Source organism: Peromyscus californicus, unplaced genomic scaffold, assembly GCF_007827085.1.
Source record: "Peromyscus californicus insignis strain IS unplaced genomic scaffold, ASM782708v3 Scaffold_9__1_contigs__length_137607984, whole genome shotgun sequence".
Classification (NCBI taxonomy): Eukaryota; Metazoa; Chordata; class Mammalia; order Rodentia; family Cricetidae; genus Peromyscus; species Peromyscus californicus.
In genome coordinates, this window is record NW_026294617.1 from 119,707,843 (window position 1) to 119,731,008 (window position 23,166).

The window sequence follows — 23,166 nt, forward strand, 5'->3', positions numbered from 1 at the left end:
TGCAGCATGACAGACTAGAAGCCAGAGTGCTTCTTTATTTATGCAGAATTTAGTAAACAGGGATACATTCATGATGTTCCAAAACATAGATCATATCATTTTTGGTTTTGAACAAGTGTTTTACTTCCTCTTGCTCATCTTTTAGTCATCATTAATAAACTATGACAGAACAGAGTTATCATTTCCAATCATTTTCCCTCAAGTTTTGACATCATTAATAAACAGAGTTATCATTTTACTCATCAACCCCATAATCCAATTTTTAAGAATCTGGAGGCATATGGCAGCCTATTCTCAGGCTAGTAGCTTTTGTGACTACAAGAACATTATCCCTAATAAAAATCCCCCAAGTATGCAACAGGTGGAGACGAAAACCAAAGATGGCATGGTGGCCATCATGTGGCTCAGCTTTGCTGGATCTTTGTCAAGCAGCTGTGCTGGCTTTATGACTTTTGCTGTTCCCATCAGACATGGTTGTGGCAATGGAGGAAAGTACCACAGCACTGGGAATGTGATGGAAGTCTGCCAGCCAAACACAGGATCCAGCTGAAGGAGCTTCAGTGAACAAAATGGACAAGACAGACACTAAAATAAAGAATGATCACAAAGTACTAAGGCACACAGAATACAATAAATATTTAGGAGTCAATACTGATGCGACCAAATAAATGAATGAATGTAAGTAGGAGCAATACTCCTACTCGCTGTAAACCTCCAATCAGTAAGTATGTGGCATGTTAAGAGTAGACAGTCATCTTAAGCTAATGTTATAGTGGGTAATTTCTAAGCTTAGATTATTAGTAGATGCTAAAAGTAATTGCCAAAGCCCATGAAGTATGATAAAGTTAGATGTGCTGAGTTTTAAAAGTGTCTCTCCAAATGGAAACCTTAAAATTTTCTCCATGTTTTTGTTTTCACACTTAAAAAACATTTTAATTAGTGTACAATGTAATGGGGTTCATTAGGACATTTTATCCAATGTATATTATTGTTTCTCACCCATATTTGTCTCCCCAGTATACTCCTTACCTCAATTCCCTGGTACCTTTCCTTTCCTCAAATATTTCCTATCAGGCTTTTATGGAACATTGTGTGTGGTGAATGTATTTGTATGTACACACTCATGCATCTAGGAGTATATGTGTGCTACTGCGCCTTGCTTTCTCCTCTCATACTTTTCCTCTTTTCATCCATCACTATCTCTCTCTTCCATGTGGAATTCTTCCTTCTTTCTCATTCTTGCACTTCTAACTTTATATGTGTCTGAACACATGTTTATAAATATATTTAACTATATATTTAAATTTAGATTTCATGTATGAGACAAAATATACAATGCTTCTTTTGCTGAATCTGGCTTCTTTTGCTTAACATGGTGATCTACAGTCCCATCCACTATCCTGCAAATGATATAACTTCATCTTCATTATGTTTGAATAAATCTCCACTGGGTGTGTGTACTATGATTTCATTTTTCCACTCATCTATTGATGGCCAGCTAGGCCAGTTCTATAATGAATCAATAATATGAAGATGCAAGTATCTTTGCCGTATAATTCTTCAGTCACACACATTATATATATAATATATATATATAATTTATATTATATATATGTGTGTGTATATACATACATATACATACATATTCATACATACATACATATATACATTCGTATTTGGGCGTGGTAGTTCTAAGTTTTTTAGGAAACTGATTTCTACCATAGCTGCCCACTTTACATTTCCACCAGCAACACATAAGGGTTCTTTTTCCCACACCCTTGGAAGCACTTGTTAGTTTTCTTTTTGCTGCACATTCTCAGTGGCGTGAGAGGGAACCTTGAAACATTTTTAACCTGCATTTCCACGGTAACTAAAATCTTAGACTTTTTCCAAATATTTATTTGATGTTTGAGTGGTAATTTTGATTATAAAACAGTAGCAGTTCTTGGCAGGTAGCTCCTTAACCAAGAGACCATATTCAAAAGAGTATTATTGGAGCAAGTCATGTTAGAATCATTAATCCTTTGAAGATTGTAGAATATCAGTCCTGTGATCTTCTTGCCTAGTGTGTACCAATATAATTTCAAATTAGCATTAAGAAAATAACTGAAAAATATAACTGAAGGGTACTCTACAATATATCTGCAATACACTCTTCTAAGATCTAAAGTAATGAAGGATAAAGAAAGAATAAGGATCTACTGAAGATGAGAGGAAGCTAAAGAGATGTAAGAGTGAATGAGTGATCCTGGATTAGATCACAAAGCAGAAAAGGACATTAGTAAAAATCTGACCTAAGAAAAAGAGGAGGTATATTGTATGCAGCTTCATTAAGAAGTAGAAATGGTAAAAGCCTAGTCAGTTACTACACTGAGGGTATGTAAGATACTCTGATTGGACAAAGCTGGGGAAATGGTATACACAGTCTTTTGAATCTGCTATATAACTTTTCTGGTTATCTATGAACCTCAGATTAGTTGCATTAAATAGAATTAGTCGACCAACTCATAGGGCAGCCACAAAGAGCCCCAGAATTTTTAGAAGTGTGCAAAGAACACATTTCAAAGAAGGAAAATTTTAGTACATACTGTTTTGTTCCTCTCATTGACTAGAAAGTGTTATCCAATTACCTTCTCCTTAGAGACTAAAGAACATGCTGGACATGGCCTCAGAGATCCACATGCTGGAGCTCATGTGCCTCATTGAGAACACTGAGGATCAGCTTGTCGTTAACCAGGAGGCCCTTGGGATCCTGTCTGCCATCAAGCATTCAGTGGTGGTGGTGGCAATTGTGGACCTCTACCACACAGGCAAATCCCACTTGATGAACTAGCTGGCTGGGAGGAAAACAGGGGAGTGCCACCAACACAGCTGTGTCTGGGCCTTTCTGTTCACCTACATAGCTGGCATCCTAAAAGCAAATGTGAGTAAGGAACATCAGAGAGAAGGAATGAATATGAAAGGGTAGTATCTATCCACCCGTGGATAACTATCAGGTTTGCTCTTATTTCTTTAACTTGTACTTTTTAAAAAAAATGTGTAACTCATGCACACATCAAAATACAATACTAGATTACCCTTGTTCTAGTTAAACTTGAAATTAGAATGCCTTTGGTTTCATTATCTCAGTCCTTCTGCCTGCAGTAAGAACAAAATCCAAAAGCAAACAAATAAACAACAAACCCCTCACAACTTATCACTTTGTAATCCATATGTTCCTTCCCTAGAACTCAGAAATATACATATGCAATGGAACATCTACATGTAGAGCTCACAAAAAATTGTGGAAGAAGGGTACAAAGATTGTAAGATACAAAGGGCCAGGACTACCATCAGACAGTGTCCTGTAAATAGAACAAGGAAAACGCACATAAGAAACTACAACTATATTGTTACCTAAACAAAATCAGTACCTAACATGAACAGGGAAAATTCTGCATTTCACTCCCAGATGAAAAGCTACAGGAAGTCAATGGCTGCTTTGAGGGAGAATCAGTTTCTTCCAAGAAAGGACTCCCACATAAGTTGTTCAATCACAAGTGGTCAATTCTGGGCACGTGTATTTATGAGCAATGCTAGATGGACCCAGTGGAATGTGTGTATGTATATATCTCCTATATATTGTATGTTACAATATGTTTATTAATATATATCAATCAATATCCATCTTGTTTACAGCTAAATTCCAAGCATAGAAAACCAATCTTTGTTTCTCCCCAACTAAGATGGTACTGGATCTTACCATCAAATTTATAGCCTCACTCCTATCTGTCAACAATCTTTTCAGCTCTCAAGTTTCATAGCACTGTTTCCCTTGTCTAAATTACTCATTTTATTTTATATAATCCTATAATCTTCTAATTCTGCCACAGATGATTGTATTATTTACATTAATGTTTGTATGTTTGTCTCTGAAAAAGTCATATTCTTGACCTATGAAAATATTTATCTGTATAATGAATACAGTATCTAGCTTTTTATAAACAGTTATTGACAGTTTGCTGAATTTAGTTGAGTAGCATGTATGCCCCCAATATAGCAATTTTGCTACAGAAACATTTACAGTTCTGTATGTATTGTATTCTAATGGATATCACTAAATATTTCACTCATACTGTTAGAATGTCATTTTCTTTTCCACAAATGTAATAGTGTAATTGAGGTTCTGAGAGGATAAGTACTAATATACAGAATTCGATTTGACATTTTTTGGTTGTCTTCACACTTTTGTGATTTGTTTACTATTGAATGGCATAAAGCCCAGCTCAAAGAGTTAATAAATGTAGAAGAAATGAAGAATGTATTCCTCTGTTCCTTGCTCTCATGTTGCCTTCCAGGTTGACCCTAAGAATGACTTCTGAGAAATACTTGTCTACAACAGCATGAGAACCATTACCTTCCAGACCCTGTAGCAGCTCAAGTATCATTCCAGGGATCAAATTGTCATGTTTCATTGAACTTCGAATAATGGCAGTTGTGACTTTCTTCTTTATTGTAACTTAGTTGTCTGAGTAAAAATGAGAGTAGACAGAAGCTAATACTACCAATGCAGTTTAAATTTGGGTTTGTAAATGTATAATGTAGGTTAATTATTTTTGACCCACCCATGTAATTGAACCAGAGCTAACAGAGGCCAAAGCCTCTTGATATGAAATTTTATACACACACACACACACACACATAATTATGGAGGAGGGGAGACTCACATGTGTCTGCATATTTTCTCTCTTGCAGACTTTAATCTGGACATCACAGTGAGGTCTGAAACTAATGGCATCTGGAAGTGGTGGGTGCCTCACCCCACCAAGCCAAAATCCACACCATTGCTTCTGGACATGGAGGGTATAGGTGATATGGAAAGGGTAAGTCAGAGAGTTGTGAGGGAAGTTGATCTTTATTTTTGTTGTAGCATTTGATTGCTACCTTAGTTCAACTTCTGTGCTGGTTGCAAGAATTGCAAACAAGTTATTGATGAGATTATAAGCTGCTTTCCTTGGGGAATGCACTCTTTTGATAAACTCAGATACTTTGTTGTAATGGAGGATAGTCCTATCTTTGCTCTTGTTTGAATAATACAGTTCAGTAAATATGTATTGAGGAGCTGAATTCCAGGGTTTCATACTATACTGCAGTGCAAGGCACAGGCTCATTAGCCCAGGAGGAAGCAGATGTACATTGTGAGATCAGTACAAGGTGCTGTAGGTTCATAGAAGTAGACAAATAATGAAGCTATCTGATGGGATAATGCTTCCTGAAGGTGAGCTGTCACCTTTGAGGCCATTGAATTTTGAATCTAACTTGTAAGTAGTAGAAATAGCCTTGGATGTCTATTACTGTGGATGTAGGGGTAAAGATTTCATTATGGGTTATAAAATTCTGAGTAACCAATGCTGTGGGATGTTCTGTATGTTAAATGTGTTGCTCTGATTGGTTAATAAATAAAACACTGATTGGCCAGTAGCCAGGCAGGAACTATAGGTGGGACAAGCAGAGAAGAGAATTCTGGGAAGTAAAAGCTGAGCCAGAGAGACACTGCCAGCTGCCTCCATGACAAGCGAGATGTAAGGTACTGGTAAGCCACAAGCCACGTGGCAAAGTATAGATTAATAGAATTGGGTTAATTTAAGATAGAAGAAGTAGAAAACAAGAAGCCTGCCATGGTCATGCAGTTTGTAAGCTCTGTGTGTTTACTTGGTTGGGTCTGAGCGGCTGTGGAACTGGCAGATGAGAGAAATTTGTCCTGACCATGGGTCAGGGAGGACCAGGAAAACTCCAGCTACAAACCAACCCTGTCCCTGTATTAAACCAAGATGAATTCTTGTAGAAACAAGTTGTTGTCTGACCTAAGCTTTGCTTCTATTGATCCAAATTCAGCATTTTTAAGAATATCAACATAGAGAATTGAAAAGAAGTTGTCCTACATCAGGTCTAATAAGAACCAAGTCCATATGATGAACATGAGCAATGGAGAGACACCAAAGCATACCCTGATGATAAAGAACAACCCAGCAACTCTGGAGTTTCTAGATTTGGGTAGCATCTAATTCTATTTGCCTGCCTTTCACACATCCTTCAAACCTTACTTCCAGTTTCAACTTCCAGTTTCCAAATGGCCACTGCTTCAGTCAAACAAATAGGTGTGGAAGGCACTTACATGACCTGTGCTTTATAATATTTTTCATTTACTGAGTATTTATCTTCCCACATGTGTAATTCATTTAAATCTATAACTACATCTACTAGCAAGTATTTAAAGAGAAGCTGTTTCTCTCCCATAGCCATCATATCCCAGTGACACAGTCACATTACTCTAAAGTTACATAGCCCTTCTTGCACTTACTAAAATTGATTATTTTTCTTCATGTACTAGCATTCTATTCTATTTTGGCACAGATGATCCTCATTTCTGTATTTACAGGTCTTCCTGTCCCTATTGTTATATGAAAATTTGCATTCACACAGCTCCATGTAATACCTGATGGTTTGTAGATGTTCCATGAATAATTGTTGAATTTGAGTAAATATTCCTGCCTCTAATATGATATAATCCATAGCCTGTTAATTAAATGGTGTGTTGATAATGTGCATATACTGGGCTTAAGCTCTATAGTAAACATTATGCAGAGTTTGACAAGGTCATTGAATTTTTTTTTTTTGCCTTTGAAAAACTTTCTCATTGTTGTTATTAATACAAAATTCTTTTTTAATTAAGAAATTTTTTATTCATTTTACATACCAATGACAGATCCCACTCTCCCCTCTTCCTGCCCCCGTCTACATTCAGTTGACCCTAGCTTAGTGTCATTGATTTTGATTATGGAAACTGGTAAGATCAGTTTCAATATTGAAAAGGAAGTAAGATATTTTTATTCTTCAAAACATTATTCTTCATCCTACTGTCCTGCTGTATTTCTGCTTAAGCAGCAGATAAACAAGAGAAAGACTAGAGGTTAGATTCTGAAGTCCCTTGTCCCCATGTGACTTCCAGGGTGACTCTAAGAATGACTCTTGGATCTTCCCCTGGCCATGCTTCTAAGCAGCACCTTTGTCTACAACAGCATGAGCACCATCAACCACCAGGCCCTGGAGGCAGGAGTATCCTTTCCCGGACCAAACTGCAGTGTTTCCCTAATTTAAGGGTAACAACTTAGAATACTGCTTATGTTACTCAGTACTTAAGACTTAGGAAAAGGGAATGTGGAACAAAAGAGGGTGCTTGTAAGATGGGTGTGCAGGAGAAATCTGGGGAGGGTAGAATGCTGCCTTTTATTCCTTAGCTAAGGTCCCCGCTATGTCACTGAACTGACGGAGCTGATCAGGGCAAAATCCACTTCAGGATCTGAAGAAATGGATGACTCCTGTGAGTTCCTGAGTTTGTTTCCAGACTTTGTCTGGGCTGTTCAGGATTTTGTTCTGGAGTTGAAGTTGGATGGATGCATCATCACAGCAGATGAGTACCTGGAGAATGCCCTGAAGCTAATTCCAGGTATCAGAGCCTGGCTTGGAGGGAAGGCTCTGTCTCATTCAGTATTTGGCATAAATGTTGCTTTCACCCTGACTTGAACTCTAAGCTGGTGATAAACTGATAACTGAAATGTGATTGGTGAACATTTTCCATGGTTATTATCCTGGAAAATCTTCAGCTGCTGGAATTTAAATGCAATGGAAATGATGAGGCATTAAACATTGGACCAAATGTTCTTAAATCAATTAATATTGAAAATGTTATCTGGATGGTAATACATTCTATAATGCCCATACCCCACACATTATGCTCCTTATAAAGGATTTCTGTTTTCTCTCTCTCTCTCTCTCTCTCTCTCTCTCTCTCTCTCTCTCTCTCTCTCTCTCCACACATACACACATGCACACACATATGTATATAATATGTAGATATATATTTTAGCCTAATCTTAACTATATATATATATATATCCCAAACACATATATATGAATATATATATAAACTTTCTCTCTCTCATATATATATATATATATATATATATGAGAGAGAGAGTGTGTGTGTGTGTGTGTATACACAGATCACATAAAATCACATGAAATGAAATGATCTACTCCAAATTATAATTCTTTTGTACAATATATCTTATTAGTATTTGGCTACTTAAGATTTTTTCAGATAAAGTATATATTATGAATAGTTAGGAAAAACATTGATATTTCCTTTCAATAAGACTCAAATCTTTTCTTTTGTGATTCTTATAACATCCTCCTCTTTTCTTGACAGCCTCACAATTAATATATTTGGCATTTTATATATATATATATATATGAATATACAATATTTAGCTGTTGAGAGAGGTTTCTCTGTAATTTTATTCATTCTTGCCTTTTTCTCTCAACAAGCATTTATTGAATGCCTGTTTGCCAGAGAATTGCTCTAATTCTCAGTCAAGACTAACAGATTCTGATTTAGGAAAGAGAAGAGGTCCTTTCATTATATTAAGTGAATATTACTTATCATAATTGTCAAGGCACAGAATTTCCTAATGTATTAATGGTTATGTCTACAGGAAGCTGATAGTTGTGTTTTTCTGTCATGACCTAATATCATATGTCATCTATCATTTTTCCGGGTTGCATATTATTGTTTACTGCATCACTTTGTTTTAAGATCCAAATTGCATTCCTCACAAGGATATAGGAAAGTCAGAAAACTTCTTCTAACACCTTCGTTTCATTAGTTAATAAGTTTAGTAAATGTTTGTTAAATTCTTAATCCACTAAGGTCTGGAGCAAATGCTAGGAAGACCAAAGACTAGTTGCCCTCATCTCATGGATAACCTGTCCTTTTTATCTTCATAATTGCTTCATTGCCCTTCACTTTTCAGCATAAATGGATTTATCACTGTCTTAGATGCTCAAATGAAGAGCCATGTGGGTGGATTACAGGAGATGTAGGGATAGAAGAACAGCTGTGATCCCAAGCTCTCTGGAAATGAAAACACCAGGTTCTTAGCCTGAAGGCTGTCCTTTCAAAGAACAAATTTCTTTTATATATTTTACAGGCAGAGGTCTCAAAGCTCAGCATTCTAACATGCCTAGGGAATGCATCAGGCATTTCTTTCCAAAACAGAAGTGTTTTGTTTTTGATCGACCTACAAAAGAAACAGAACTCTTAGTCCATGTTGAGCAAATGCCAGAAGACCAGTTGGATCACAATTTCCAATTTCAGTCGAAAGCATTCTGCTCTTACATCTTCTCCAATGCAAAAGCCAAGATCTTCAAAGAGGGGATCATTGTCAATGAAAACGGTGAGTTACCTATGCCCCAGGGATATCTCTCTACTTTGAAATTGTGTGTTGTAGAACTTTGATAAAACATTAGTATCTCATATGAATACAGAGAAACAGCTGTTCATGCTATTCAGAAAATTTTGTCTTTCTTAAATATTACCTCTCAACATAGGCTTTATTAAAACCTAATACATCTTAAGAAATGGCTAATGATCAAAGAAGCAAGACTGAGGTTAAGGAGGGAATACCTGTGTCTGAAGAAATGTGCAAGGACACAAGAGCTTGTCTGGTTAGAAAAGATAGTTCTAAAGTATGTGAGAGACCAAGGTTCCTAAAAGTTCATTAGAGTTTGAGATAAAATTCACTGTTTTTGAACTCAGGAGATGGTTCAGTCAGTAAAGTGCTTAGCTTGCAAGCAAGAGTTCAATGCCCAGAATCCACCTAAAAGTGTTTAGGGTGGAGATGCACACCTGTAACTGGTGAAGTAGAGGCAGACAGATTATTGGGGCTTGCTGCCCAGACAGTCTTGCCTACTTCCAGCCAGTGAGAGACTTTGTCTCAGTGAAATATAAAATTAAAATGAGGCCACAATGGTTGTCATTTGGCCTCTACACACACACACACACACACACACACACACACACACACACACACACACACACAAATACATGCAACCATACACACACAACCCCCAACACAAACTAACTATTGTCTTATATACACATGTCCTTCAATGAAATGGCTTTGTCCAGTCACATGAAGCCCATACTCAAAAGAGCTGCTCCTTCACATAATGTTCTGTTATTGGCTTGAAGTTCTTGAATGCTTTTAAAAAAAACGTTATCACTTTCAGTTGAGGCAGGGTCCAACAAAACAGGCTTCCTCTCATACATGAAATTTTATTGCCTAAGTAATTTAATACTTCATTGCTGATTCATGAATCATGTGAAATTAACAAAAGTTAGCTTGATATTTAACCTTAAATTCCCTGCCTTGGTCAGGACTGGCAACTCTGGTGACGACCTATGTGAATTCCATCAATAGTGGAGCAGTTCCTTGTTTGGAGAATGCAGTGACCACTCTGGCTGAGCGTGAGAACTCTGCAGCTGTGGAGAGGGCGGTTGACCACTACAATAAGCAGATGGCCCAGCGAGTGAGGCTTCCCACAGACACGCTCCAGGAGCTGCTGGATGTGCACACAGCCTGTGAGAAGGAAGCCATTGCTGTCTTCATGGAGCACTCCTTCAAGGATGATAATCAGCAGTTCCAGAAGAAGTTGGTGGTACTGTGTCTGTGTCTTTTGTCTTTTTTATTCTTGATACCCACATTCAGGAGTGTTGATTAATGGCTGCCATTTTGACCTTTTCATTCATCTGGATTCTTGTGAGTGAGAGAGTTCCACAGGATCAAAAGTGAGGGACTTGATTATTTTTTTCATCAGTGCACAAGAATGTCCAATGAATGTGTCAACACGGAACAGCACATATGCATTAACTCAATTTTGTAGATTATAAGCATAGTGCAGGGAGGCTGGAGTGCTCTGCTCAGGAGACTGAAGGAAGATGTAAACTGAGTTCACTTCTCACCTGTAAGCTCTGGAAAGCCTCATGACTCAAGCAGGAGAATCCCTTGGACTGTAATTTATAATTATTCTATGTCCACACACCCGTATTCTCCATGGAGGGGATGAAGGGCTCCTGAACCTATACAAAGTTCCAGTCACTGTGTGAGTTGTTCTTTTACAGATACATTTTCCTCCATATTAATTCTTGGAGGAAATGCTCCTGCCAACCATGTCCCATTTTTCAGCTGGTGAATTGTTCGCTTTTAATCTCATTGCTGCTGGAAGAGCCAAAGGTCCTGCAGCTAGACTTTATTATTTCACAATGAGCCTGGCCACTGGAAGGGCATGGAATTTCCATGGTTACTCATACAGTTGCTCAGACATGGTACTGAACAGAGTTTCCTGATTTATAGTGTAATTTCCCTATCCATGTCTATTATTTCCCCCAAGATCACAGTTGGATCCATTTTCTAACAGCTTCCAATTCTTGTATCTCTACAATCCCTTTGTAGATCACTTTAGAGAAAAGGAAGGAAACTTTCATGCAACAGAACGAAGCAGAATCTCTCCGTCTCTGCCAGGCTAAGCTGGAGAAGCTGGCAGAGCCCCTGAGGGAGAGCGTCTCACGTGGAGCTTTCTCTGTTCCTGGTGGGCACAGCCTCTACTTAGAAGCCAGGAAGAAGGTTGAGCAGGGCTATGAGCAAGTGCCCAGGAAGGGAGTGAAGGTGAGGAACGAGCAACAGGGAGGTGGGTCTCAGGGTTACCAGGAAGAATCCTTCCTCCTTAGAATTGAACTGTTCATGAGGAGATGGCTGAACACATCTATCTATGCATTTCCACCTTTTTTGTATCCAGAGTTATTATTTTTATGTATTTATTTAAAAATTTCATTGTATATATATTTCATTTTATATACTGTACATGGTACTGTGTTATATTAAGAAATTTTCATACACATACACACATATATGATATGAGGAGAATATCCCCCATATCTCTCTATCTTCTTTTTCAATGAAGTCATAAAATTAGTCTTTCCTTTATACTCTTCTAATCCTAACTAGAATATAGTAACTTTTTCCATTGATTAAAAAAGGCAATTTTTTTCTAAACTAAATAGTGAGATTTGAAGATCAAAGACATATTTGTCCATGAGATACTGATGCTCTTGCCTCACAAATAGTCAGTTGGATACATTGGAGTAAGAACTATCCTGGCACAAGCAGAAAGCAGACATAATGGTGCAATTACTATCATGGTGGTTGCAATAATAATGATGTTCACATAGCCAACACCCTCTTTTTAGGTTTTATTTCCCTTTATATTGTTTTGAAATGGATTCTTGGTGGAACAAGGCCAGACTGTCACTGAACTTGCAATCCGGCAACCTTAGCTTCCTCAGTGCTGGGATTATAGACATGAGCCACCATGCCCAGATTTTAATACCTTCCATTATATGACAGATACCATCAGTAACTTGAAAGTGCATGCCACTTTGGAAGCTACAATTCAATCCTCAGAATAAGGGTATAATAAGGTACTACTGTTGTGCACATTTAAGAGTTGTGAAATGGGATGACTGAGATGCTGATGCATGGTCAGGCCACAGAAGAACAGGTAGGGCAGCTCAGTGTATTTAGCAGCCATGCAAACTTCAGAAGACAGTTTAGTGAAGCTTTCTCTGAAAAAAGATGCAGAGCAAAGATGGATTATCAATGGGTGCCTACCCGGATAATAAAAGCACAACAAGGATTCTAGCAGACAGGAAGTGTGTGAGTGTATTAAACAACAGAGAGGGCAGTTTTGAGGATCTGCAGGATCTGCCTAGGTCTCCAGGACTGTAACCTGGCCTGAGAAGTGGAACACTATCTGGAAGGAGAGACTTGGGAGAGGGTTGCCACATAAGGTTTTGAAAAATTACAGAAGAGATTTGAACTACTGCTGTGAAAAGGAAGGAAACAAGGGTTTTAAGAAGGATGAGAAGTTGTTCAGGACTTTAAGGGCAACAGTGTGTTTTCGTGACCTGAAAATTTTACTTTCTTGTTTCTCTAGGCAAATCATGTCCTTCAGAGCTTCCTACAGTCACAGGTTACCATAGAGGACTCCATCTTACAGTCAGACAAAGCTCTCACTGAGGGACAGAAGGCCATGGAAGGTATATGGAAGGACTTGGCTCTCACAGGGATGGGTAGGCTTCTGCTAAGCCTGCTGACTTACTGTCAGGAAGATCTTCCTACATAGACTGCACACTCTGCTAATCCAAAGTTAAGAGGGCCGGACGGTCCCACTCAGCTAGTGTTGCAAGTGCCTTCTAGCATCGTTCCAAAATACGCTCTGGAAATATGGGGAGTAGGATTCAGACTTCTCTCTTGCATCTTTCAAATCAGCCATGTCTCTGAGCCCAAGAAAGGAGAGCTCTGTCCTGACTGCTGTGTTTCGCTTCTCTCAAACCCTTGTGGGACAGCTGAGCGGGCTCAGAAGGAGGCGGCGGAGCAGGAGCAGGAGCTACTGAGACAGAAACAGGCGGAAATGCAGCACGTGATGGAAGTTCAAGAGAGAACCTACAAAGAAAACATGGCCCAGCTGCATGAGAAGATGGAGACTGAGAGGAAGAACCTTCTGAGAGAGCAAGAGGAGATGCTAGCACACAAGTTGAAGGTGAGACTCTGTGGGCCCCCGAACTGATCAGAGGGATAGTGTTCAGGTTCCTTGTCTGACATCTCCACTCTTGTGAATGGTGCTGAAGGAATCACAGGATACAGCTTGTTGGGGCCATTTCTCCTAATCCAGGAATCAGGCAACTTCATCAGTGAACACGTTTTGATAGAGTGATAGACACATGCAAGTGTCAAGCCCCGACCTTCAATACGCATGGTTTTCCAAGTGTATTTTTCTTTTTATAGATCCAAGAAGACATGCTTAAAGAGGGATTTAAAAGGAAATGTGAAGCAATGGATTCAGAGATAAGCCAACTACAAAGGGAGATTCAAAAAAATAAGGGTCAGAATGACTCACTGGATGCTAAACTCCGTGAAGGGTTTGGAAATGTGTTACTTGCAGTATTGCCTGGTGCTGGTAAGGTACTTAATCTAGGGATGAAATTGCTACACAATCGAATGATAAGGGCAATGATTCATTAGAAAACTGTAAATATGGTATCCTTATTCCTGAGAATTATTTTTGAACTCTGTATCAATATCAACTTTATTTATTAAGTTTCAAACACCAAGAACATTGGTCACTCTCCACACTCTCTACACCAGTCCAGCCACAGACCCTTTGGTCTACAATGGTGTCCTGCCTGCAAAATATGCTGGTGCAATGTTGGCACAAAGTTTGTGGGAGTAACCAACCAATATCTGACTTGACTTAAGGTCCACTCCACAGCATGAAACCCATAACTGACACCGCTTGGGTGACTAAGAATCAGAGGCTAGATAGCCCAGGGAACCTACAGTAAAACCAAGTATTACTATTCTATACCCTCCCAAAGGTAGCAATAAAATGACACCTAATGACATTCTGCTGTACTCATAGATCAGTACCTTGCTCAGCCATCATCAGAGAAGCTTCCTCCTGCAGCAGATGGGAACAAATACAGAGACCCATTGCCAGAAATCATGCAGAGAGTGAGAGACTTTGGAACAGTTAGCCCTAAATGGGGTGTCTCCATCAAACCCATTTTCTCAGGGCTCAGGAAAATTGTCAAAGACAAGGCAGAAAGAGTGTAAGAGTCAGAGGACACCAAGAAATCAAGGCCTCTTTGGGGCTGGAGAGATGACTCAAAGGTTGAGAGCACTGGCTGCTTTTCCAGAGCTGCTCTTCCAGAGGACCCTGGTTCAATTCCCAGGACCTACATGGCAGCTCACAACTGTCTGTAACTCTGGTTCCAGGGGATCAGACACCCTCACATGGACATACATGCAAGCAAAAACACCAATGCACATAAAAAACATTAAAAATTTTTAAAAAGAAAGAAAATAAGGCCCTGCTAATCAACAGAATCAATGCACATAGGAACTCATAGAGACTGAGGCAAGCATCCAGAGGGCCTGCACAAGTCTGTAACAGCTGGGATCCTAGAACTGAAAGGAGAAGTGAAAACATGACCCCATCCCTAATCCAGAATCGACTCCAATTGATAACCACTTACAAGTGAAAATTTAGTTTTCTCCAAGGGAGTTTTATTGGGGAAACAAACTACTCCATCCTGTGGAGTGGACCTTAAGTCACTATCTGAAATGGTGGATCTGGATGGCAGGCGAGGTGGGGAGAAATTTGGAGGAGTATCAGGAAGGGAAATGGTGGTCAGAATTATGTGAGAAAAAAATCATTTTTCAATAAAAATAAAATAATTAAAAGCAATCCATTACATTTTTATATGGTGGGTACTGTCTGCCAGCCCATGGATGTGTGGCAACAACATGCCCACCCCACTGCCCACTGCCCAGAAGGCCACCACTGTGGTAATTTTCCTTCACAGATGGGAATTACTGGGCATGGATGGGCAGAAGGCTTTGCAGGTATCAAAAGTTCCCACATGAAATGCATCTGTCCACATGTGCCTGTTATGCTTGTTACATTAAATTTGAATACAGCTATGCCTTCTTGGTTTGATATTACTGGACTTTCACCAGATTCCCAGGAGGATAAATATGGAACTAAACAGGCAGCAGAAAATGTAAAAGCTGTGATAAATCGAGAGATGAAGACTGGAATTCCTTCTAGCAGAATGGTTTTTAGGGGAATTTCTCAGGGTGGTACTCATAATCCACCGCTCTTACCACACAGCAGAAACTGGCCAGCAACACTGCTCTCTCGGTCGCTGGCTTCCACTTTGGGATTGGTTTCCACAGGATCCTATCCAGAGAGCTTACAGAGATATTTCTATTCTCCAGTTCCACGAAGATGTGACCCTTTAGTTCCCCGAATGTTTGGTTCTCTTACTGTTGACAAACTAAAAGCATTGGTGAATCTAGCCAAATAAAATTTAAAATCTGAAGACATGATGCACAGCTCATGTCTGCAGCAATTCATTGATTAAACTCCTACCTCCAATTGATTGACATCTCTAAGAGGTCTTGTGTAGACATCCACCAGCATCACTGTAGTAGAGTATAAACATTTTCCCATTCCTGATCATAAAACTTCTAATGTTTACAGAGTTAAAATGTTTTACAAATACATACCAAAGATACAGACTAAGTGATGTTTCCCTCATAGAAAATGTAAGATCCTTTTAAGCTTCTATACCTATATTTGTATTATACAATCCAGAATGTACCAGTATTAAAATAAATGAAGTGAAGCAGCTAGCTTTCCCCCCTCAAATTAATTCAGTGAAATAAAATACCACAACCAGAGTTTTACCACATTATTTAAAAATTACTAGTTTACTCACTGATAGTTTGTTCAGGTCTAAACAAGCTGTTAGGATGTCAGTGATTTGCTAATGCTCTGACTTAGGTATCTAGTTGCCATGCAGTGCCTGTATTTTTATATGTGTGCATATACATATGTGACTGTAATACTAAGAATTAGATGGTATTATGTTATACCCGATACCAGGGAGAATGCTTTTAAGTGTCAAAAAAGTAATACTGCTCTCTTCAACTAATCACCCTTTTATTGGGGGCATCAGGCTTTTCTTTTTTCTTCTATTTAATTTTTCTACTCCCAAGAAAGAAAGAAAAATAGGTTCTTTCTTTCTTGATTTTCCATAGAAGACTAATATTGCCTCTCTGCCACAATAAAAACCTATCAACATATACTATAATTTCACATTTTGAAACATAGACATAGAGTATTTTAAATCTAGGTAATGTGCAAAGAAACCAAATATTAATTAAGCTTATGTATTTCAAATAATGCATTGTATTCCAACATTAGATGGTAGAGTTATCAAAATTTTCAGTCCTGGTAATAATTTTGTGGTTTCATTTTTCTGCAAAAAAAAGGTAAATAGTATCTTGGCATGTTTATAAGTAAATACTTAAGACCAGTCTTGAAGTCTAAGTTCTAAAAGAGTTACATCTTACAGCAGAGTTTAAGTTTACATTTTCTGTACATATGTTTTGCCTGAAATCAAACACTATTCAAGATGAGCAATCAGAAACTTTTGTTTTATCTGATAACAAACTTATTTGAAATTTTTGTCTATTTAAAAGAATTTTTGAGAATTTAGTCTCCTGGGCAAACATTAAAATAGCTATTACTTGATTCTAAATCATCAACTTGTCCAGAAAATTGGTGAAAACTATTTTAAATTAATTTGTGGGTACAAAAGAGCTGATTAGAACCATATATATATAATATATATTACAATAATACATATTATGTGTGTGTGTGTGTATGTGTATAGTTACCACACAGTTGAATATGTTGCAAAATTATGGTTATTTCTGAACTGTTGCTTTTCCTGCTATTTTCAAACTGACCAAGACCATTTTAAGAAACATCTTTATTAACTGATATGGAGATCATTTGGTACGGATTAGATAGGATGTTAATAATAAAGCCAAATGCTTATGTCTGGATTTAAAATAATTTCAAACAATAATTTGTTATTTTGCTTTACTTTGAAGAACAAAAATCTTACTTCAGGTATACCGTAGTAAAGTTTTACTTGGGGTAAGATATATTCCATTGAATTCCTGTGCTATGATGTGGGAAAACTTCCTATTTTTCTGTTTTTATCTATGTGAAATAAAATTGAATTCTGGAAAAATCTGCATATGGTGTATGTGTGAGTGTGGGCTACAGGACACTTTTGTTTTCTGTTTTCACCTTCCATCCTGTTTGAAACAGGATTTCTTATGTTTGTTATTGTTGTTGTTGTTGTTGCTTATGGTTGCTTACCCCAGGTTAATTGAGCAGGTTCTCTGAGGCTCTTTGAGCCACTGCAAATTCTCTTTCACACTGTCCCTGAAATCCACCATTACGGCTCTTTAGCAATTCAAACTTGAATCTTCATATATACTTGTGCTGAAGAAGCAAATGTCAAGTTCCTTGAGTAACCTTTCTACTCTCCATGGTTAGTTATCAAGGAGTCAAGAATTTGACACCATGTTTATGGTTAGAGAAAAATCCTCCATCACACTGAGTCACTGACATAGGACTTCACCACAGCAAGAATTTAAGGAAGCTCTCTGAAGTCTCAGGAGGGCCCTTCATGTGAAACATGGGGAATAGGACAGTGAAGCTCTATAAAATGAACTCTCCGTGTAAAGTGTTATTTGAATCAGTTTCCTCTCTAGAGTGGGGAGAAAGAAGGCAGCAGGTTCTGCCCTGAACCAGGGCACAGCTGACGTGAGCAATGGAGCCTGTCCTTCCTTATACCCTGTTCATCTGAGAGTGTGAAATCCTGTCTCTTCTCCTAACCGACCTCTTACCCCAGCCCTCCCCACACCTGCTCACTTTCATGCTGTGACACCTCTTTGTTACTGATTCTGAAACCAGGTCTTGCTCTGTGAAGTCACCAAATTCTTAAAGTAGTTCTCTCAAATGAGGGCAATTGACAAGCTCACTAAAGGCACCCACATCTACCATACTGCACAGTGCTTATCATAGCATAGTTGAAGCAAATTACTATATGAATAAAATTTAAAATTGCCCAACTTCAACCTGCTATTGACATCCCATTTTATCTGATTTCTTTGTAGGAACAAGTATGCTCCCTTTTTATTTTCTTCAGTAACTCTATTATAACTTTGGTTCCTGTCTAAGTCTGCATGCTGGCACAATCCCTCATTCTAAGCAGGCTCTTCTATCTAAATTGCTAGTATAACTCACCTGTGCCCAACTAACCTCAATACAACAGTTTTGTACACAATTGTTATTTATTAAATATCTGTCTACCAGGTGAATATGTTGAAAAGTAATATTCAATATGTACCCAGGGATTGTCTCTTGCAATGGATTATTTATTTTAACCACACAATTGTTATGAATATGTACTTCTATAATAATAAAATAATTAATAGTCACTGAAAGTAAATTCATAGTAAAGAAAAAAGAAAAAAAAGAATAATTGGAGCCAGAGAGACAGCTCAACAGATATGTCACCAAGTCACATGACATAACATCCATGTTCATGATCCACATAGTAAGAGAAGATAACTTATTTCTCTAAGCTGTCCTCTGATTTCCACTGTGGTACATGGGCATTTACACCTGAACATATGGCCATGCATGCTCAAATGTGCACATAAGCACACGCAACAAAAATAATTTTTAAAATTGCAAAAATGAGGTCAATCTTGGGTGTCATTTCTCAAGAACCATCCACTGTTTTTGAAACAAGTTCTCTCTTTGGGACCTTACTGATTAGGCTAGGCTGTTGGACCAGGAAGCTCCAGGGAACCATCTGTATCCATCTGCCCAGTGGTGGGATTCCCAGCATGTGCCACTCTGTCCAGATGTTTTTTGTAAATGTTAAGGGTTGAGTTCAAGTTCTCATGTTGGCATAGTGAGCACTTTACCAACTGAGCTGTCTCTGAAGCCTCATTTTCCTCCTTCCTTCCTTCTTTCCTTTCTTCCTTCCTTCCTTTCTTCCTTCCTTCCTTCCTTCCTTTTTTTCTTTTTTCCTTTCTTTAGAATTAATATAAACTGGTTCTGAAGGCCTTGGAGTGATAATAATATACATGAAAAACATAAATGAAGCTAGTCGGTAGTGGCACATGCCTTTAATCACAGCCCCTGGGAAGCAGAGGCAGGCAGATCTCTGAGTTGAAGCCCAATCTTGTCTACAGAGTGAGTTCCAGGATAGGCAGGGCTACACAGAGAAACCCTGTCTCAAAAAACAAAACAAACCAAAACAGTAAATATGTAAATGAATACCTTTACCAGCAAATTTTAATTGGTCTGTTACTAAAGTAAAAAACTCAAAAACTTCTTAGCCTGTAGTGAATTACATCTGACAAGTATTAGAGACACTAGTGTAGTCTTTTGTGCTTGAAGATTAATTACCTACTCATAAATCAGATATTACAGACCATCTAGGGAGGCCATATCATCTCTATTTAGATTTTTCAAGTAGATCTTGGACCTTAGGATGAAGATATTCTCTTCAACTGTTTGCCAAGAATCTCTTACCAGGGAAATGGACAATGACAAAACCACAAGGCTGCCTCGAAGCAGGCTGTTGCTGCAGTTATCAGCAGCAATGTGGCATGCATCCAGTGATGCTCAACCGAGGGTGGCTGAGGGGCAAAGACACCATCCCCTGAGCGATTAATGACTAAACCACATCCACAACGGTACTTTGATATTGTGTGTGCTCTCCTCAGAATTATTCCACTCTAGTTCCCACCCACTCAGCTCTATCATTCCCTCTGTTCACAGAACACACACAAACTTTAACTATTGTGTTTTCAGTTTACACAGTCTGTTCCCTGGGAAGTTAGAGATCACAGGATTTGTCCACTCATATGAAGAGAAATGTAAGTGTGTGTGCTCTGTGGGAGAAAGAGTGATTGAAGTGTGTGAAGCTGTTGTGTGGGATGGTCTCCTAATGGACAGACATGCAAATTTTTGAGGGGAGGATTTGTTTTCTTTACTTACATGTATCTTTGTTCTCTCTCTCTTTTTAAATCATCCATATTACACAGAACACTATAGAAAAAGAAAGTAAAATTTTGAAAAGTAGATGCATCTTTCTCAACTAAAGTGCTGCATAAGTAATAACACCTAAGAATCAAGCAACTCAAATATTGTTTCTATTTATTTCATGTGCCAGTGTCTCTCTCTTAAGTCAATGGTGAAAGCTGCATGAAGAAATGTTCATTAGAAATCCTTCAGCATGAGTTGTTTGTGAGAAATTCTTCCAGTGTCTGGTTTGGCAAGAGATAAGGGAACAATTCCTTTACATTGGCATCTATTCAGAATTTCTTCCTTGTCAACAGAGAGAATGATACCTTCTGATACTTAAAGAAGTGCATTCTTTGATTTGCCTCATTTGGAAAATTCTCTGCACTATCCCAGAAACTTGCCCAAACAAAGAAAGGCAGAAATGAGGACTAGCCACCTGGAAGAGTAAACGGTTTGGGGAATCTGCATCTATTTGGAAGAGATGCTTCTAGGCAGATTTGACTGTGGTAATATTACACAATCAAACCACAAATATGTTAATAGATGTGAAAAGCAATGCATATTTCTTTCTTCATATGACTCAATTAACTGCAGAAGGTATATATTAGGTTTGGGGTTAGATTCAAGTGTAAGATTTGTGTCCATTCCTTTTGTGATCAGTTGAATGGAGCAATTTGTAAATAAGCTTTGCATTTCTCATGGTGGAATACAAATCAGAAAAAGCAGAAATAGAGAGAATCTGAAATGCCTTTAAGAACTCTGTACCTTCCATTCACAATTCATTTATATAGCAAGTCACATGGTCTGTTTTGTTAATCCTGTAGGGAAATGTAGACATTTTTTATGACCAAGAAAAAACTGTGAGTACAAACAAATACTCGTAGTTATTACATAAGGACTTCAACCCAACCAGCAATAGGGATAGTTAATGATAGTATGATTTCAGTTAATAATAAAATAGTATCTGTTGTGGCTCATCTGGGACCCTACTAACTGATAAGTCAGTCTGATTATAGCCTGTTTTTAATGTAACCTGCATAATATCTATATGGCTATGGTAATCACTCTTTATGGTATTGGTTATTATTCAGATTGGGCACTGATGTACCAGAATACTCAGTCAAGGGGGTGGAGGGTTGAAGATGCTCTCACTAAGATGCACGTATATGGAAGAGTGGTTTTCTTTCTATTGAAAATTTAAGTTGTTTCCAAGAAGCCTTCTCTCTACTGAAGGAAAGAAGTCTTTTTGAGCTGCATCTAGGTCTGCTTTGGCCACACAACCATGAGATACTTAGTTTGGTTTTCCAGAGCCCATGTGTAGACTCTGATCCCACTGATCCTACCACAGTAAGATAGGAAACAGAAATGGGGGAAACCTTGTAATCTCACAGACTATTCAGTCTGGCATATGCAGTAGCAAACATGAATTTGTCTCAAAATAAGTGAAAAGAGAGGTCCTATACGTGAAGTATTCTTCTGAGCTGAGCATGGGAAATATAGTATGCCTGCACCCACACTTGGGGACAAAATCTTATGTATCCCATTATAGCCTCAAGCTTACTACATAGCTAAAGATGGCCTTGTGCTCTTGATTCTCTAGCCTCCACCTACAAACCATATATGTGCATCACCATGCCAGTTTACATATGCAATATTTTAATTAATTTGTGAAAAAGGAGTCTTTCATAGAATAGAATTTTCTACTTTCAGTTTAATGTCAGAACTCAAAAAAGTTTAGTATTGGGGGCATTTGAAGTTTGGATTTGTAGATTAGGGATACTGGACAAATAGTCAAGAAAAAAAGAATAGTCTGGGAAGTCCCCAGAAAGTGAGGGGAAGCACACAGGCAACTCCTTGTCAGTGGGCAGGAAGCAACAATCCAGTGTTGTTAGCTCTCCTGACAGACCTGACTGAATCGTGTGTTCTCCTTCCCAAGCAAGCTGCACTGGGAATGTTGGCTCGCTCTGTGTTCTCACCATTTTTTATGATGAAAGCTTTGGTTAAAGAATTGAACATGGAACTGACAGCAGATAAGCATCTTAAAGAAAGTGAAGATTTAAAAAAAAAAAAAAAAAAAAAAGAAGAAGGCTAAAATACCCAGGACTTGGGTTTGAACATTTATCCTTGACTCTCTGAATGAAGCAGGTTCATGTCAGGACACAGTTTCAGCTTCTGTTTCCCTTGTCCCCTGGTAAACGCAGGAAAAAAGGAAGGAAGGGCTGCTCAGCCGGGGGAAATCCAGTCATCCGCTTTGGCGAGGATACACAGCCTGGGTTTGGGCTGTATTGTGTAGGGCTGTTCTCTCCGGCTCCATCTGAGAGGAATCGTTTCCCCAATGTTCTGAAATGTGTGGAGGGGAAGTATGGGACCACAGTGCAGATGCAGCTGTCTAGCTCCAAGAGGCCAAGGGGCCCAGAGCACTGAATGGCAATCACTGATTAGAAGTGCTCCCTGGTGAGCACCACAGGCAGACTTGTGTGCTGTGTGATTCTGCTTTCTCTGTTTAGCAGTGGTGATGGAACGTGCTCCCTGGAGAGAAACAGCAGTCTTCCCTTTCTGATGGGACTAAAGAGGGTTTGGAGTAGGTAGTTCCCAACAATGAATGAAATCCAATTATCAAGTCACAAATTTAAAAAATTAGCTTAAAGGGGCTGAGGATGTAGCTCTGTTGTTGGAGTTCTTGACTAGCATGCATAGAGACCTGGGTTTAATTCTGAGCACCTCACACAAATTACCTGAGATAGCTAAATGCTTATA

The 23,166-nt window shown here is 38.5% G+C and overlaps 1 protein-coding gene and 1 pseudogene across 1 annotated transcript; both read left to right on the forward strand.

Moving 5' to 3' along the window:
- Positions 1–2,662: 2,662 nt before the first annotated feature.
- LOC128105809 (guanylate-binding protein 4-like) lies at positions 2,663–14,411 on the forward strand. The gene is given in 11 exon segments (XM_052731127.1): positions 2,663–2,873; positions 4,735–4,862; positions 6,989–7,016; positions 7,019–7,093; positions 7,286–7,486; positions 9,030–9,275; positions 10,259–10,539; positions 11,334–11,546; positions 12,874–12,976; positions 13,286–13,479; positions 13,725–14,411. Coding segments are annotated over 11 exon segments (1,917 nt in total). The 3' UTR covers positions 13,962–14,411.
- Positions 14,412–15,230: 819 nt separating this feature from the next.
- On the forward strand, positions 15,231–15,887 carry LOC128106303 (acyl-protein thioesterase 1-like; annotated as a pseudogene).
- The last annotated feature ends 7,279 nt before the right edge of the window (positions 15,888–23,166 follow it).